The sequence below is a fragment of the Nasonia vitripennis genome, chromosome 2 (assembly GCF_009193385.2).
Source record: "Nasonia vitripennis strain AsymCx chromosome 2, Nvit_psr_1.1, whole genome shotgun sequence".
NCBI classification, from domain to species: domain Eukaryota; kingdom Metazoa; phylum Arthropoda; class Insecta; order Hymenoptera; family Pteromalidae; genus Nasonia; species Nasonia vitripennis.
In genome coordinates this window covers 28540487-28557509 of record NC_045758.1, presented here as the reverse complement: position 1 = coordinate 28557509, position 17023 = coordinate 28540487, and the positions used below count along the sequence as shown (strand labels likewise).

At 44.0% G+C, this 17023-nt stretch overlaps 2 protein-coding genes across 4 annotated transcripts in view; one reads left to right on the top strand and one right to left on the bottom strand.

The window, feature by feature from the left end:
• Window positions 1-3812: 3812 nt before the first annotated feature.
• Window positions 3813-4319, bottom strand: LOC116416323 (ESF1 homolog). Its single transcript, XM_031924190.1, has one exon. It carries the CDS (start codon window positions 4317-4319, stop codon window positions 3813-3815), a length of 507 nt encoding a protein of 168 aa, XP_031780050.1.
• Window positions 4320-6096: 1777 nt separating this feature from the next.
• The window catches only part of LOC100119338 (neurogenic locus Notch protein), a 175376-nt gene continuing 164449 nt past the window's right edge, over window positions 6097-17023 (top strand). The window contains exon 1 of one of the 3 annotated variants that reach the window (XM_031924496.2): window positions 6097-7018. In XM_031924496.2, coding sequence (XP_031780356.1) covers window positions 6934-7018 — 85 coding nt within the window. In that variant the 5' untranslated portion in view covers window positions 6097-6933. The remainder of the gene's footprint in view (window positions 7019-17023) is intronic. The other 2 variants (XM_031924498.2, XM_031924497.2) reach the window with 2 other exon arrangements.

Genomic DNA, 17023 nt, shown 5'->3' with positions numbered 1-17023 from the left:
CATGTGACATTCTGATTCCGACAAAGTTTGAAAATGAAAATTTATTTACAGTGCAGGCATTGTCTTATCTGAGTAACTATACAAACTATAATAATTACTAGAACATAATTTTCAGCTGAACGATGTAAACACAAACCGATAATATAGGAAGCTTGAATGCCTTCGATCTACAAGTGCATAAGTTGTATTAAAACCAACTTTGTTTGACTATTGTTATAAACGCTGTACCTGACAATTGTATCTTCTTCTTCACTTCAATTATTTTTTTATTTAACGCATTTAATTTGCCGTTATGGGAGACTGCTTGATCCGACATTTTCACGTGCGATGCACTTTTCAACTGACTGAAATATCGATCAAACCTTCCGAGGTGCCTTGACGACACCGTAGCTACATTTTCTCCCATTACGCGCGGGAATAATTTTCAAAATAGGAATCCTCAGTCATCAATCAATTAATTTTCATACAAATAATCGATTTTTCTTCGAATCCTCTAATAATATACGTACACCGCTCAATTTTCAACGCTCAACCCAAAGAAAAAAAATCAAACCCAAGCTAGACGTCGAGTATAAATCGCAGCGCGACTGCCAGCCGAAGAATTGAAAATAATTCAGTTTCGACTAATTACAATTTATGACTCGCGACCGGTCCACTGACAAATGAGAGCTTGCATTACACACGCGCCTACGCGATTAAAATTCGATAACGTCGGCCTTCCCGGCAAAAATAACGGGCGTTAGCTGTTTAGAATAGCTGGAAAGGCTGTATGCGAGCACAGAAGAAAAGAGCGAATGGAATTGCAGCCCTCTGCGGAGCGGGCGACTCGGAATTATAATTTCGCGCATTTGTATTCGTTAGGCGCTATGCGCGGGTTATTCTAGCTCTCTCTCTCTCTCCCTCTGCGCTGTAATCAGAAGGAGAGGAGAGATTAATTCGCGGGTGTGGGGTATAAGCGCGTTTTTTTATAGGGAGAGGAATTCGGAGTTAACGAAGGTCAAGTTTGATTTAATTAATAATCGGCGAGTTTTGGATTTTTTTATGCTTGGGTGTTTTAGCGCGACCGATTAATTGGTAGGCGAAAGAATCAGGAAGCAGGTTGCTGGATTTATCAAAATTATTAGCTTGATATTATATATGAGATAAATTCGTTGAATTAGCGTATTAATGCTCGTATACGCTTTACATCCGAACGACAGGTGTGAAGGTACAAGAGCTCCGTTGGTTACTGTTATTTTACACGATTCCACGTTGTTCAAAACATCTTCTTTTTCTCCGATGCTTTCAGTGTCTCTCTCAGGTTGTTTGCGTTTCTCAGCGATCAACGCCCTTTAATGACACGATGTCGTATAGCACGGAGAACGTGCGTGGCACGCGTAAACCTAAAAAAGTTCCCTCTCGCTCGTCTGATTAAAACTGTTCGACCCAATAACGCCGGATTCTACACGTGTACACTGCGAAGTTTTTCTAAATAAATTCAAGATTTAAAAAAAAACATATTGTCGCATAAGAAAAACACTTTCCTTTTGTTGCGAAAATTAGTTACGCGCGCTGAATCGCAGCGGCAGGAAAAAGTCGTAACCCCTTTGTTAATTCCCAGAGCTTCCAATCTAGCCGAAAGATGATATTCACTGTTTAATTGGCTAGAAAGTATAGTAATATAAAATTAAAATTTTCGAGGTTGCATTGTGCTGCCGCTTTCTTCGCAGGCGCTAATGAAAGTGTTTATTATAGCGAGACGCGGGCTAAATCGACATTGTCGAGCGCGAGACGTTCACATACATACAGGCACGTTATGCAATGTATATCCGCGATGAAAAAGTGGTCCAATATATAGTCCCGCGCCAAGAGAAAAGAGTGCGTATGAGAAGTTGACTATCTGCCCACGCAATGATATCATCAAAAATGGCTTTGTTTCAATGCGAGCGCGTTCGGTGTATATATATAGAACTAGCCGATACTTTTTCACTCTTGAGTTTTATCTCGCTTTTGTTCGCCGGCTTCTTTTTGACGTTTTATACATCTATGCACGCTTCAACTGCAGCTCAGGGCTCAGCTTTTTCGCGCGTGCAGGACGTGCCGGGTATTTCGGAAATGTGAAGTAATGCCGCGCTTAAGAGTAAGACAGGAGAGGGACGAAGCATTATTTTTTTAGATTGCCTTCGAGCGATGGAGGTTCGATCGGATTGAGAAATTAGCAGGAGGTCTGAGACTAGAAGCTCGAGGATTTTCGAGTTTCTCTTTGAAGCGGAGGATTTAAGACACTTTTTGAGATAGTCGATTCTTTTGGATTAAAAAGTTCATTTTCTCTTAATTTTGCGATCGCAGACGGACGATTTTGAGTAGCTTGAACTTAATGCGCGTACTTTCAGCATTAAAAACCTTTATTTAATTTAGAAATTACAAAAGAGTAAGGATCTCGCGAGAACTGCTGCAGTTGGAAAGAGAGTTTCGCATTAATCAACAAAGAGCCAGCTAACTCGAATTATTTACCCGAGCGTATACAAGTTTGCTCGTTTTTTTTTTGTCGAATTTTCCAGCTGATGAAAGCGATGTTCTATTTACGTTATGTTTCGAGATACCCTGGTAATTAATGTATTTTTTTCTCATAAAAATTGTATATCTTTACTGTATAAATAATATAAGGCACGTCATGGAAGGCATAATGGAAAATACCATAGTATTCAAACAAACAAGGCAACAAGTAAATCCTATCAAAAGAATTGATCGCGCCATCTTGAAGGACAGTGAAGAGTCGTTCTGATTGGCTGTTCGTTTTTACGTATCGTTAAAACGCGTGTGATGATACGATTTGATATGAAGATTTTTAAATTCCGACGCGGTGCTCGGTTGCGTGCTTTATGACGAAAAATGACGATGCTTGAAAGTGGGATTTAAAAATTCGGCAATGACCCATGCCAAAGTCAGATAATGTTTTGGCGAGATATTTGCTGTATAGGTATTTTAAAGTAACGAACTCGTCTGGCTTATTGTTCGCTAATAGTCAACCAATTATGTAATGTGCGTCACACACTAAAAAAAATTGTTAATTTTTTTTCTTTATACTTTCATAAGTATGATATAGTTTTAAAAATATGAGAATGGGGTGAAGAATATTTATGCGTAACAGATATTGAGTTTTGATTTTAAAAATTTTTTTATTTATATTACAATTAAAACTAAATACATTGTCTACAATAAAAGATCTATTAGCGTCGAGAAATAATGTACACGTTAAGAGTATATATTATAACTAAATACTACAATAAAAAATTATTTGAAGAGAGAGTAGTAATTCTTCTACGTTGACTCAATCCCTCGGTGGTTATTCAAAATAGAATGATCTTGGCTCTATCGGTCTTCCCGAGGCAAATTGCCTCGGGAAGACCGATAGAGCCAAGATCATTCTATTTTACAATAAAAAATATATCTAAAAGTATGTACAAATTTAAAGGTTTTACCGATAGTACGAGTACTCAGTAGAAAATTACTCGAAACTAAAGTAATAGAATGAATTATGAAAAACCAAGAGTTAATTGCCCTTCCTTTTGTAAACATCTGTCGCTGTGCCGAGTTTCAAATAAAAATATTAACGCAATAATAAATGGCATTTGAACAAAAATCAGTAACCGCAGCGTGCATATGCTGAGAATTTCGCATATGAATGCCGCGGTTACTGATTTTCGTTCAAATGCCATTTATTATTGCGTTAATATTTTTATTTGAAACTCGGCACAGCGACAGATGTTTACAAAAGGAAGGGCAATTAACTCTTGGTTTTTCATAATTTATTGTATTTATTTAGTTTCAAGTTATTTTTTTCCATTCACTTGTTCAGTTGACTCGGCCGGTAAAAGTTGGCTCCTAGCTTTTAGGGACTTCGCTTGCTGCTTCTTTTTCTTACATTGCTTTATCCTGGGTTCATGGATTTTTAGATATGTACTGTCCTCTTCGGAATCTTCGCCAAAGCATTTTTTAAAGTTCTTCATTACCCGTTTCTTCTTCTGCTTCAACTTGCGTTGAAGAAGATACGGTGTGTCGTCTTCAGAGTCTTCGCCGAAAAGGTCCCTGAATTTCTTCAATATCCGTTTCTTCTGTTGCTTCTTCTTGCGTTGTGAAAAATATGGGGTGTCGTCTTCAGAGTCTTCGCCGAAGAATTCTTTCAATTTCTTAGACATCCGCTTCTTCTGCTGATTCTTCTTGCGCTGCAAAAGATATGGTGTGTCGTCTTCCGAATCTTCTCCAAAGTACTTAACTAACTTCTTTAACATCCTTTCGTTCTGTGATCTGCGTGACAAAACTACGCCTGGAGCTGCCATTATTCTATACACTAATGTATCTTCGACTGATTTTGTATCAATAATGACTGAAAATGTTCGCACTAGCCCATTTATATATGCTTGAATAGCTGTGGTTATGTTTGGTTAGTTCAGTCTGCGTGGCACTGGGGTGCATTTCGTTGTAAAGAGTGGGAGGGGGAGGGTGGGTAGTTGGGAAAATCCCAGACGAATTTCTTGGAAAATCTTAATCGTTTTATGATCGTGTTTATCGAAAACTCGGCGGTCGGGCGACAATCGGGCGCCTCGAGTTTATGACTTTTGCGTCGCAGAATACGAAGCTATGCGATGCAGGAGTAAAATTTTAATAATACAATATTTATAATAAATAGAACGGAAAATTAGATTGAAATACACAACTATGGACAGTTGATAAACATTAAGCTGCAACTGAGCATATTTTATGTATAAATTGAAACTTTCAGTAAATAGTAAGGAATAGTAAATTATGTAGGTACTAGTAGTTAGTTAAGTATAATAATAACAATTTTTAATGAAAATAATTAGAATAAAGTATGAAAACGATTCGAAGTTCAATATTGTATATAAATAATTGAGACAGTGTTTATAATCACAAAAAGAAGTAGAAAAAATCTATTTAAACATTATATCATGCTAGAATGTTTGACAAGTTATGAATAATTATGTTATTTAAGCAAAAAGTAAATTATAACAATAGAAATCTGAAAGACGCGAAAGTAAAAGCAGAATGGAGCGATGCTACAGGTCAATGATCGATATAGAGGGCGCTGTAATGGGCCAGTGCGGAAAATCAGGTTGGAGAGGGAAACTAGCGCGCCACGCATGGCCTTACGGCCGCTTGGTGATGCAAGGCACGCGAAGCGTTTTGCGTATAAGGCACGACCGGTGACTAATCAAACGTGTACAAAATGTACGTTTTGGCTTATTATTTATAAAAAATTTTAGAAAATTAATATGCAACCTCCTCGGTTGAACTCCGACGCTTTTCCAGAGCTTCGCCCCGCGTCGCATTTAAAAAATCGTTAAAATTTAATTTTTATTATCTACATATTGAGGCTTTTTTATTGTAATTGCAAAGAGTGAAGTCATTCTCTGTAACGATCTACGGTTAATATTCAATTTACAAATAAAAATTGCAATAACTGTCAAGTTAAATGGATAATTTCTCATTGAAAATTAATCTTGCCAATATTTACCGTTACTCGAATAATCTCAAGCATCGCAATAAAACAGACACGCTCTGCCTTTACAGAAAGTTAAGTAGACCCCAGCAATAAAAATTGTACCTTCCGCACGGGGTCATACTGGGCAATAAAATAATCTAAACCCATCTACACTGTCGCAAGGTATACGAGCTTACGTTTATGCATCGGACAAAAGCCCGATACATACCTGCAGCCTTCACCCCTCAAAAATTCATCCGAATCCGTCCCATAAATGTCCCAGCACGCCTCGGCCAACTTACTCCTCAATTTGAGAGCGCATACGCACACGATAATATAAAAGCCTCCTCCCGAGAATCGGCGTCCCGAAAACTCCGGCGAAAAAAAACCGTTCACCCCGCCCGATGGCCTATAGGGGTGTAAAAACATACCGCCGCATCTCCCCCCACCACCATCGACAGCAGCGGCGGCGGCGGCGGCAACATTACCAATATAACGTCGTTGGAGCGCTGCCGGCGGGCAACAGCCGCAGAACACCTCGCATCGGGCCTTTTCCTACGCGCGCGGGCATCATCCAGTCCCCCAGTGTAGGCAGAGAGCAGCTGCGCGCGCAGCCCGACAGGGGCACTACTTTCAGCGCGTTAAACCCGAACAATAGACCCACAGACGTGCTTCGGACGTACGCGGTATATACGCGGCTCTCTACTGTCGCTCGCGCGCGCGTGTGCCTCCTTGCTCGCTCTATACTCGCAGCTCTCAAAATAAAAAAGAAACTCGACTTTTTCTCGCGCGAGAAGAGCATCTTCGTCGTGCAAGTACTTAGTCGTCGTCGTCGTCGTCCTCGTGTTGTGTGCGCGGCTGCAGCAGCGATCGGTCCTCGCAGAGTGCGAGTATAATACATATATATATATAGTGCTGACAGCGGCGCCGCGACCGAGGATCTCGCGGCCGCGTGTGTGTTTGTGTATGTGTATTCACACTCGCCTGAGCTGTGATACGCGTTGTACTCGAGGGCAGAGGAGGGCCATCGGTGCAGCGAACACAGTAGTGTGTTTTGCGAGCATTGTGCGCGAGTGAGCCGAAAACTGTGCGAGCGAGAGCGAGAAAGAACGAAGTCGGGAGGAATAATGTGACGACGAATGATAGGCCGCCTTCGTAAAACGATTTTATCAAGTGTGTGTTATTCTCGTGCGCGAAAATATAAGAATAAACGACGCTCCGATGAAGTGGTGCCGCGTTGCAGCCGAGTGTGATAGTATTAGTATATAACGTAAAAGAAAAGAGTGAGAGTGCCTGGGAATATAGTTGTAGGATATCGCTCTGTGCTCTGCAGCAGTGTATACGAGTACACACGTATCATACTTAGAGAAGAGAGAAACAAAAGGAGGAGCCCTGGAGAAGGACAAGGAAGGAGCCGCCTCCTCCTCCTCCGGCGACATCACGGCCACAGCATGCCGCGACGGAAGTCCTCCGGGAGGCAGCGCCTACTCCTAGGCCTGGCCCTCGTCCTCGCGCTTCTACCAGCCGCAGTTCATGGTGAGTGTGCGCGATTTTTCCGCGAATTCGAAGCCCTCGCTCTTTTCGGTTAGGTTACGCAGCCGAGGCTTTTCGGAGAAGCATCGCTCTGTTGACGAAAAACACGCGAGGAGTTGACCTCTAGAACGGCGCTCGTCGCTCGAAAAAAAAGCGTTCGGGGAAAAGTACGTTGCCGTCTTCGTATACTGCGCGCGAGTAATGCATGGGAAGCGCCATGCGACGCGCCCGAGAGCATGGCAACAGGTTTCACTCGACGGCTGCTGCTGCTGCTGCACTTAGCTTTGTATATATATATATACTTCATACACATGCCGCCGGCGTCCCTTTCTCTCTCGCGTTTTAACGCGTGTCCCCGCCTTCGAATTTACCCGCGATTTTTTCTCCCTCGCTCCCGATTATCTTATTTTTCTCCTTCGATTAATCGTAACGTTGGGAGCGGGTTTGTTTTGCTTTCGGGGGTTGCCCTATGCGCCGTTCGCACGGCTGACGAGGGAGAGAGGAAGTGCATCGGTATTCCGTAGCGTCGCTGTGCTCGCAGCTGCTCTCCGGCGAACCATTACTAACCTTGGCGAAAATGTCGACCGGCTGTTTCTCTATATTACGGAGACGTATGGGGTCCCGCATTTTCTGGGAGATTTGAGACGAGGATCGGCTGCTTTCTCGGTCTTTTTTAGAGATTTTTTTTCGACAAGGTTCGTGGATGCGTGCGGGGGTAGGTATAGTGAAAGGAAGCGGTGCGGATTGATCGGGGACAGGGTAAACAATAACAGTCGGGTTGCCGCGCTTTCTTTTCTTTTATTCTGAGGCTTTTCGAGTAGTTTTCTACTCGTTTATTCGTCGGAGAATATGCATGAAGTACTGACCTTTAGACTAATGATTATTATTATTACTCCGGGATTCCCCGACGATGCAGTGTAAACATCCGAGTATTAGGAATCGTTCGATTATTCAAATGTCAATGGATTATCAAAGTTTAGTAGCTAGTCGAAGGTTATTAAATCTTATTTGAAAGATATATCTATCTTTAATTATCGTAAACGGCCGTACACCGCAGTGAGAAATATCAGTCTTCAATGCAGGCTACGGAGCAGCTATAGAATTTTACATTGTTATTTAGCTCGTGAAAGTAAATCCAGTACACGATGCCCGCTCTAGCTCCTGTTGTTTTACACGGGGCAAGTTTTTGTTTACGTCGGCTAGTATACACTCGCGCGCTCGTACTGTAGCACCGCTAGATTTTCTCCTCGCTGTATTCGAACTCAATTATTTTCGCTCTAAAACTGGAGCTTTGTAGTTATTAGCCTTTTTATGCGAATTTTCTTTGATCTATAAATTATGGATGTTAATAAATTACAGCAGTTTTCATGTAACCAGGAGAGCATGAGATATCGGCGTAGAAAGTTTCGAGCTTGAGAGGTTTCGCTTTTTAACGATTTTAAATTCGCTCAACTGGTGCAAAATTTTCCTAGCGACAAAAAATCGATCCATCAACGCAGTAGCTCCGTTTCTTTCCCAATACCCCGTATACGCAACGATACTCGGAAAAAAGCCTCTCGAAAAAAACTTTCCATCGCCTCGCGTTTCCTCCCTCGGCGGAGGATGCTGCGGCGGCAGGGGAACTGCTCACCTCGGGAGTACGTATAATACGCATACGACCACAACACACACACACACATTCGCTTCTACGGCCGCACCGGAAGGACACGCACGCGCTGTGTGCGCGCCGCAACACGTGGTGTGCGTGTGTGTGTGTGTGTGAAAGAAGTGCGCTGCTCAGCGGTGCTCAAAGCGCCTCGAGGGAGCACCACTGGCGGAGGGACAGGTGCCCAACCCCGCTTTCCAGGAAGCGGCGGCTGCAGCCAACAGCGAGCGAAGAGCCCCTCTCTTTTCTGCAGCCGAGAACTTTCGTGTTGAGAGCCTTCCTTGGCTGTTGCTGATGCTGCTGTACTGTCGGGGTCTCCTTCGTGTGCGTGCGTGTATACGCGCCTGTGCCTCGAGGGTATTTTCATGGGAAGCCGAGCAGAAATTGGCTACGGGCCCTGATGTATACTGCGCTCTGGTGTATATGGCTCTCTGTTGGACGGGATGATGGCCTTATGAGGGATAATTAAGCATGGAGTTTTGGTCGTCGGGAGGAATTATTCCTGATCTTTAAAGCATTTTGTAAACAAAGCAAGCCAATTTTGGCGCGGTGCGCTGGACGCTAAACTGCGAACCTAACCTCAAAATTAGAAGTCTCTTTGATGAATTAAACATTCGGACTAATTGGAGAATTTTCAATCTATCGAGCTTGGAAAATCTATAGAAGAGTAACAGAAGGCTTCCAGAGGATAAAAATTCTTGCGCTCGACCCAGAAGTTCAAGCCATTAGCCTTCGACAGACGTTCCCGCCAAAGGGTCTTGCGTTCGCAGAGCCTCGGCTTCTAACTAGCCCCTAATTTCCACCGTAAATATAGCTCTCGACTTAGAATCGGGCCTTGGTTAGGACCCTATAGGGTTGTTGTGCCGCGGCTTACGCTCTCTCCTCAGGGTCCTTTTTTAAAATTTCGCTCGCTCTTCAGTGAAGTCTCGTTCCTTCCCGCACGTGCGCATCCGTATACACCAAATACGTCACAGTCTAATCACAGCGCAGGACACAGAGTGAAAAATTGAAATGTGCGAGAGAGGAAGAAAGAGACGAATTTTTCGCACAGATTTACATACATACCGAGCATTCCAGCAATCGATTCTGCGAACGGACGACTTTGCATGTCTGTACCGCTTTTCGTGGGGTGCGAGCTAGGATGATTTTAGGTTTTGGCCCCGTTCGACTCTCTCTCCTCTCTCATAATACATCGGGGGGAACCGCCTGCATTTCGTTATAGGATTATAGAAACCTTCATTTATATGCTGCAGTACCATTATACGCCTTTGGCTATATTCTATCGCCGATTAGAATTTCCGATTAAAATTTCGGTGCTTCGAATATGCCTACTTATACAATTTTGTGTGCTCGTATAAGCTTACATCCATCATTCTCGCGTATACCAATATTTGCACAGGATTATACTCGGATTTATTAATACACAAGGACGTTTCTATTAATTGTTATATCATAATTCAACGCAAGCTTTCTGACCGTTCATAGCTATTCGTTATAATCGTCTCTCGTGCGCGCTGTGTATAGAACAAAATGAAAAGTTTTTGGAGCTAGCGCGATCGAAATAAATTGCTGAAATTTAAAATGGCGATAAAACAGGATTCCGGCATCTACTTAATGGCAGTTTAGAGCTACTTTCGCATGCGTAATTTTCGGCGGGCGGCCTCTCACTCAAAAAGATATTGGGGTTGTATCATTTACTTTTTTCCTCCTGAATATATATATATATATACACCGTCTGGGCTTTGCGGCTCGTTAGCCGAGAATGTTAAACGCTCCGCGATGATTTGCGTTATTATATTTTCGATTCTGCACCGCAGACGCGCGCGCGCGAGCTCGAAAATATTCAAATGGCTCTCTCTCGTTCGTGAAAAAATACGATCGATTAAATTTTCAAATTTTTTATTCGAACATCCACGTCGCGTAAATCAGTCGATCTAGTCATATCTCGCGCTGTAACTAATTAAAAAAAACTTGACAGAACGTCGTAATCCAAGTCTCTTTATCTAAATAAACTAGTGCACTCTCTCGACACAGACGTACACAGGCGGCGCGTCTCTGGCAATTAAGGCTCGACTTGGTAATCGCGAAAGTCATCTTCCGCAGTCCTCGAAAGGAGCAGACTCGCGCGGGTGACGTAACGACGCCGCTGTGTTAGTAGCCTATGCAATGTTGCTCTGGGAGGAGACGACGACTACAGCGTAATGATTCTTCCACACTTGCGAAGGAATTTGAGCAAGTGCGCTTGAAAAAATATCTTCGAAGATAAAGTTACTATTTTTGAAAGTCGAAATCCTGTTTTGAAAGGAAGTGAAACGTCTGGTATATAGCACAAAAAGGAGGAGAGATACACTTTTAGTGCTATATATTTCTTGCGCTCTAAGCAAACGCAGCTTTCTATTGAATTTTTTGGACGTGCCATATTTTTGCATGAGTATTTTTTTGTCGCTTATAGAGGAGACACGCGCGCGTTGATTTAGTGGGCAGTATTTTTCTCGGTTTTTGTTTGATTATCATGGAAACGACTCCTCTCCGACTGTTACTACTACTACAAAAAACCTCCGCTGCTTTTACTTTTACGTCATTTTTTCACTAAATATTCAATTCGCGGAGCGCGAGCAATATCCATATCCGAGAGCGGCATCGCATCATCAGTCACGTTCCCATCGTTAGCGCATCGAAATTTCATAACCGATCTCAAAAAATCAATTACCGCTGACTCGTCGGATAAGAAGAAGCTGAACAAAAATTCAAAAGCAACAAATCACTAAAAACGCGATGTCGAAATTATCTCTCATCCCGGTAGCCGCTCCCGGTGCATCTGTCTACTCTGGATGTGCTTTAGTAGTAGTCGTAGTCGGTTAGCGAGTCAACTCTGCTCTTGCGCGCATTATGTTCTCAGGCTTTCTCTTCTCTCTCTCTCCCCGTGTTTAGAAGCCTGTGCGCGATTCTGTGTGTCTGCGTGTGTGTGTGTGCGCGAGTGTATGGCAGCCGCGGCTCTCTTTTAACGTGCTTTCACACGAAATCATTCAGGACGGCCGCCGCCGCCTTCCTTCGCCGTGGCCGTTTAATTAAAGCTTCGGCTGCTTTTCGCGCGCGGGATTGACCGTAATTTTATGCGTTTCGTGGTATCCCCCACACGCTCTCGCGATGGAACGACCTTGTTAATGAAACCTTGTCTCGGAGAATAAAATCGAGAAATTTGATACTAGCGTGTGTCGATGTGTACGTTTATCATCTTCGTTCTTGTCACCGCGAGCTGTAAATACATAGTACACTCCTTAGCTCGTAACAATGTCCAATTGTGTGAAGAACTGCTAAGAAGAAGAAGAAGAACGAAAGAGACTGACGACGAGCGCAATGTAAGACACTCGGCAACACGGTTAAAAGCAACATCAGCAGCCTCGACTTTCGCGCGCGCGCGTTAAAGACAAAATCCAAAAGGAACTTTGTTAAAATTCCAGTCGCGCGCAACAGCGGTAGCAATAAAAGCCGGCATCGCCGAGCAATCCACGCGTATTCGGAGCTGCGGCGGAATCGGACGTTAATTGCTAACGTTCCTTAATTAATCGCTCTCGCCACTGGCAGCAGCAGCGGCAGAAGTCGACGGTGTATAAAAATCCGGAATTCCATGGCTCGTGTAGTTTTGCGGCGAGGGAGCGAGAGAGAAAGACGAAAGCAAGCGAAAGACAATTTTCTGGAGGGAGAGGGGGGAAAATTCTTCGCGCGGGTTCGAGAGATTACGAACACGCGTTTACTCGCCGAGAGTTAAACGCTCGCGCGAGCTGCGTCAAGGGATTTAAGGCGTCTCTCACAATGTGCGGGTTTGGGAAATTGGATGGAAATGTAGAGAAAAAGTGGCGTAGAGCTTCTGTGATGGAATTGGACTTTGATCGATATGTGCATAAAGGGTTACGTAAGAGGATTAAGTTGTCGACGTATACTTGTGCATTTTTTCATTCTTTCAACGTCAGACAAATTCGATGCGCGTGATTGATCGGTCTTACACAGAGTTATCCAAATTCTTTCTCTTCTCGAGACTATAAGAGCAGAGGCCGAAATATACTCGCGCGAGAGACGTTTTTCCGCGAGAAACTCGAATTGACGCGTGTCATAAATCATCTCGCTCGCGCGCGCGCCCGAGAGAGCTTTACGTTCGCCTCTTTGCGCCGGAGGAAAATTGTTGTAGTTCGTTGTACAATGCTGTCCGAGAGAGCTAGAGAGCGATTAATATCGCAAAAGATATGCAAGAAAGCGTATAACTTTTCCGTTTCGACGTGCTGGCGGCTGCGGCTGAAAGTGCGTCCGGGAGAGATGTTGTGCAAGCCGGGAGGAACGACGTATTTTACAACAAAATAGCATTGATACAATGCGCGCAGTGGATGAGGAAAATTCCTCTGTACGGTCACAGCGCTTTATTTCTTCCGATTCGAAGAATATAACATCTTCATTGAGCGGAAAGTAGTTTTCAGGTGCTGTACGAAGATGAACGATAAAAGTTATCAGTTCGCACGATCTTCGCGTATCAATAATCTTCTCGGGATATGAAACCGTTAGAAAGTAAGGCATCACGCTCTTTTAAAAAAAAATCCTCTCCCTCTACTCACGCAATTAATAAAAGCGATAAGCTTAACGATCCCTCAACGACAAACATCGTAAAAGTAAACGTCGATAAATAATATAAGAAAGTCGACTCCACTCAATTCGATAATCCGCCGATCAGAAGTGCAACTGCATCGGAGCGTGTAGGTGCATTGGCAACCGGTTCTCCAGGACGACGAAACGACGAAGACGACGACGACACGCACCGCAGCCTTATCTTCGTTCCGATCGTATACATCGGGATCATCCTTGCACATTCCCACCCACACGTGCTTTCAAAGAAACGGACTCTCTCTTTTTCTCTTCTGTGCACTCGAAATAAAAGAAAAGAAAAACGAACCCTCTCGACCGATCCTTTCGAGAGTCGAGCTGTGTGCGTTGTAGTGCGCGTTTCTTGAGAACGTTTTAACGCGAAGTTTCTGGACACGTTGCGTTAAGCACGCTACGTTATAACGAGTTTAAAGATAATCCTTATGGACGGTGGGATTCATTGTGTTCGGTATTGCAAAATTGCGGTGATCCGAATGGCGCTGCTACTGAAATGCTCCGCTGAAAACATTGGCTTTATCCATATCACCGAGTGAAGATAATTTATAAGTAATCTCTTGGTATAGCCTTCGAATACTTCAAAAATAATAGTACACAATTCAATCGTAAATTCCAACAGGTATATTTCGGTAAACCTGTGCCATGTCCAGGGAAAAAAGCTTACACCCCTCTTTCATCCAGATCTACGACGCACTTCCTCCGCACAACCCTCGCCTTGAAGAATAGAATAGCCATTTTTGTCAATCCCCAAGGTGTATACAAATGCCAGTTCTTAGCGCATGTATAAGACTCCCTCTCTTCTCTCTTCTTTTCCGACCGGTTGGACAAGGGGACAAGGTCGGCTCCTCTTCTTCATACGGTAGCATCGGATCGCACACGTGGGATCGTCTCTTTCTTCCGTCTCTCTCTCTCTATATGTGTGCGCGCCGCTCTAGTCTATTTTTCGTCTACTATAAGCAAAGCGAGCGAGAGAGAGAGAGAGAGAGTCGCTCTCTAAGACGAGTCTCTTTCCTCGAGGTATATCTCGCGGCATCTGCTAACTAAAAGGTTCGAAGATCTGGAGAGGAGAGCGCCTACGTCGTCGCAGAAGACGACCCCTGCCATCAGTACACGTGTGTATGCGTGGAAATACACACACGCACACGTGGATACAGGCGACATTTGCATTCGTCCGTCCGATCTGGAGACGGTCCGTAAGCGCCGTTCTTGCTTCTACTTGCGCGGACTTCCTTCTCTCCTCCTCCTGCCGCCTTGTGGCTGTTTCGTCTTCTTCTCTTCGGCTTAGACTTGTTTTTTTGTTGCTCTACTCTCGGCGACATCGTCCACGTAAAACCGCATAATTAAGGATGTATCGCCCGTACGTTCGCCATTGAAAGCGAGCTTACCTTTTAAATGGCAAGCATCGTGCTGCATTCTTGGGGTTTTTTATTTTAATCTTAACAAAGTTTAAAAAAAAAATGAAATTTTTTCAATCAAAAGAAATCCCGTGCAAGTGCGTCACTTTTAGCGCAGAGTGTACACCCTCGCACACAGTCCATACATCCTTAAAGAAGGAATCCATCTGGCCTTCTCTCCGCATGGTTCACGACCATCTGTCCGAACGTGCGGCCGTCTCCTGCCTTCCTTCTTCTCTGCCCGACGACGAGGACGACGATGTCTTTTCACGAAGAGAGATCGGGTGGACACGCGCGTGCGCGGCGCAGTAGCCGCTACGAAGGAGGAAGGAGGAAGATCTCCGAAGGGTATCCGAGCTCCATCGAGGATTGTGCCGTCAGTCAAGTCAGAGGACGCCTCATGCATCCCTCGAACGAACTGCGCATTGCTAGCCCGCGGTGGTATGCGCGGTTGTTGATGGGATTGGTGCATGAACAGTTATACTCCTTTTTGTTGGAAAGATTTTTAAAACTGATCTTGCAATCGTTGACTGACGAAAGCTGTATAGTACGTCAGACGTTAACACACATATCTTCACATCCGAACAAAACATTCACACGATCGATCCGCGTGAAATCCAGCGCATTTCTCTCTCTCTCTCTCTTCACAATGGACGTAATACTTCCACTTTCATACACACCTAGAAGAAAAAGCTCAGACGAATAAAGCAATCGTTCCGTTGAAACCCTCGCAGAGGTCGATATTTTTTTGCCCTCCAAGACACACTCGCGCACACATGTCGCTCTCTCGAGAAAGGATCTTACAAAATTGCCCCAGAATGACTCGTCAAATAACGAACGCGACGAGAGAGAGAGAGAGAGAGAGAGAGAGAGAGAGAGACAGAGAAATTTTTCTCCGAGATGAAGAGGTCAAAATTTTTCGAAAGCCACGGCATGCTTACACACGTTTCGCGTTGCTTTTTTCAACTCGGACGGTAAGCATCCGGTCGGTCGTTAACGTTTCCATGCTTTCGCGCTCTCGTTCCAGGCTGTATACCGTGAAGGGAGTCGTATGCTTTTTTTCTGCTCGAAATGCCCAGTTTTTGCCGCCTGATTACACGACGATCTTCGTGGATTCGGGCTCTTAAAGCGCGCGCTTATTGGCGATTGCACATACGGAGAAAAAGGCCCGCCGCACTCTAGCGGTATGTTAGAGTAGGCCGTAAGACGAAATAGTTTTGGACTGGGTTTTTCCCTACTGATATTATGATCAATAATTTAAAATTCAATAAATTAGATAAAAAAACCATTACGAATATCGCGCGAACGGAAGACATTTCAATTCGCTAATGAAGTCAGCTCATTACATAATCATAACATGGGCTTACGCATGTCCAGTGCGCGATATAGCTGCAACAATGTATGCATAAAGTGGCGGAACAATGGAGCTAATGAATTTTTCAAGCGGTCAGTGAAAAGCGAGGCTCCACCACAGACACGGCCTGTTGGCTCGTATTACACGCTCACCGCAACGGAACGCAGTGAGAGAGGGAGAGAGACGCAATGCGCGAGTCCGAGCCGTTCCGCGTCTTTCCGCTGGTTGATTCGATGATAGTTGAAAAATGTTCACATTATGTAGAGTACGTTCGTCTATAAATCAGTTGTATGGATTCGTACTTTTTTAAAATAATTTTTCAATCCTTTTTAATCGAAGTGTCTTGCAATTATTACCCAAGGTAGGGCCTTTAGTTCCAGTTTAAAAATCCGTTCTTTCAAAACTATCGCGTTACACTCGAACTATCAATCAACGCGTACTTACAACCATCGCACACATCAGCAGCGGCAGCACAAAACAAGTTCATTTGGCAATCGCAATATTTTACAAATCTCTTTTCAATTCGTACGTTTTGCAATACCGAACGGATCTTTTGCACGGACTCTCTTTTCAAAAGCTCTTGATTAGCTGAGTATATAATATATGTGGGTGTGGGCGTTCCAATCTGGCCGAGTGGAGAGTTTCACGCCCTTTGATTGCATTCTCGACGTCCCGTTTAGTTTCCAAGAGCCGTGAAGAGAGGCGCGTCAAGAGCATCGGAGCGTGTTCCGATTTCATGCATCGCGACGCGTTTCCACAGAAGAGTAGATGATTTACTAATTACGACACTCGAGAACGCAATCGTTCCATCGCTATTCGCTGCACAGCGTGAAAACCGATAATTCATGCTTGCTGGAAACGTGATAATTTGCCACTGCCATTAGCGTCGTTTGCGGCTCTCTTGTTTGAATAAATATCGAACGATAAGAATAATACGAGCGAAATTTATCGTCGTCATAAAAGCGCGC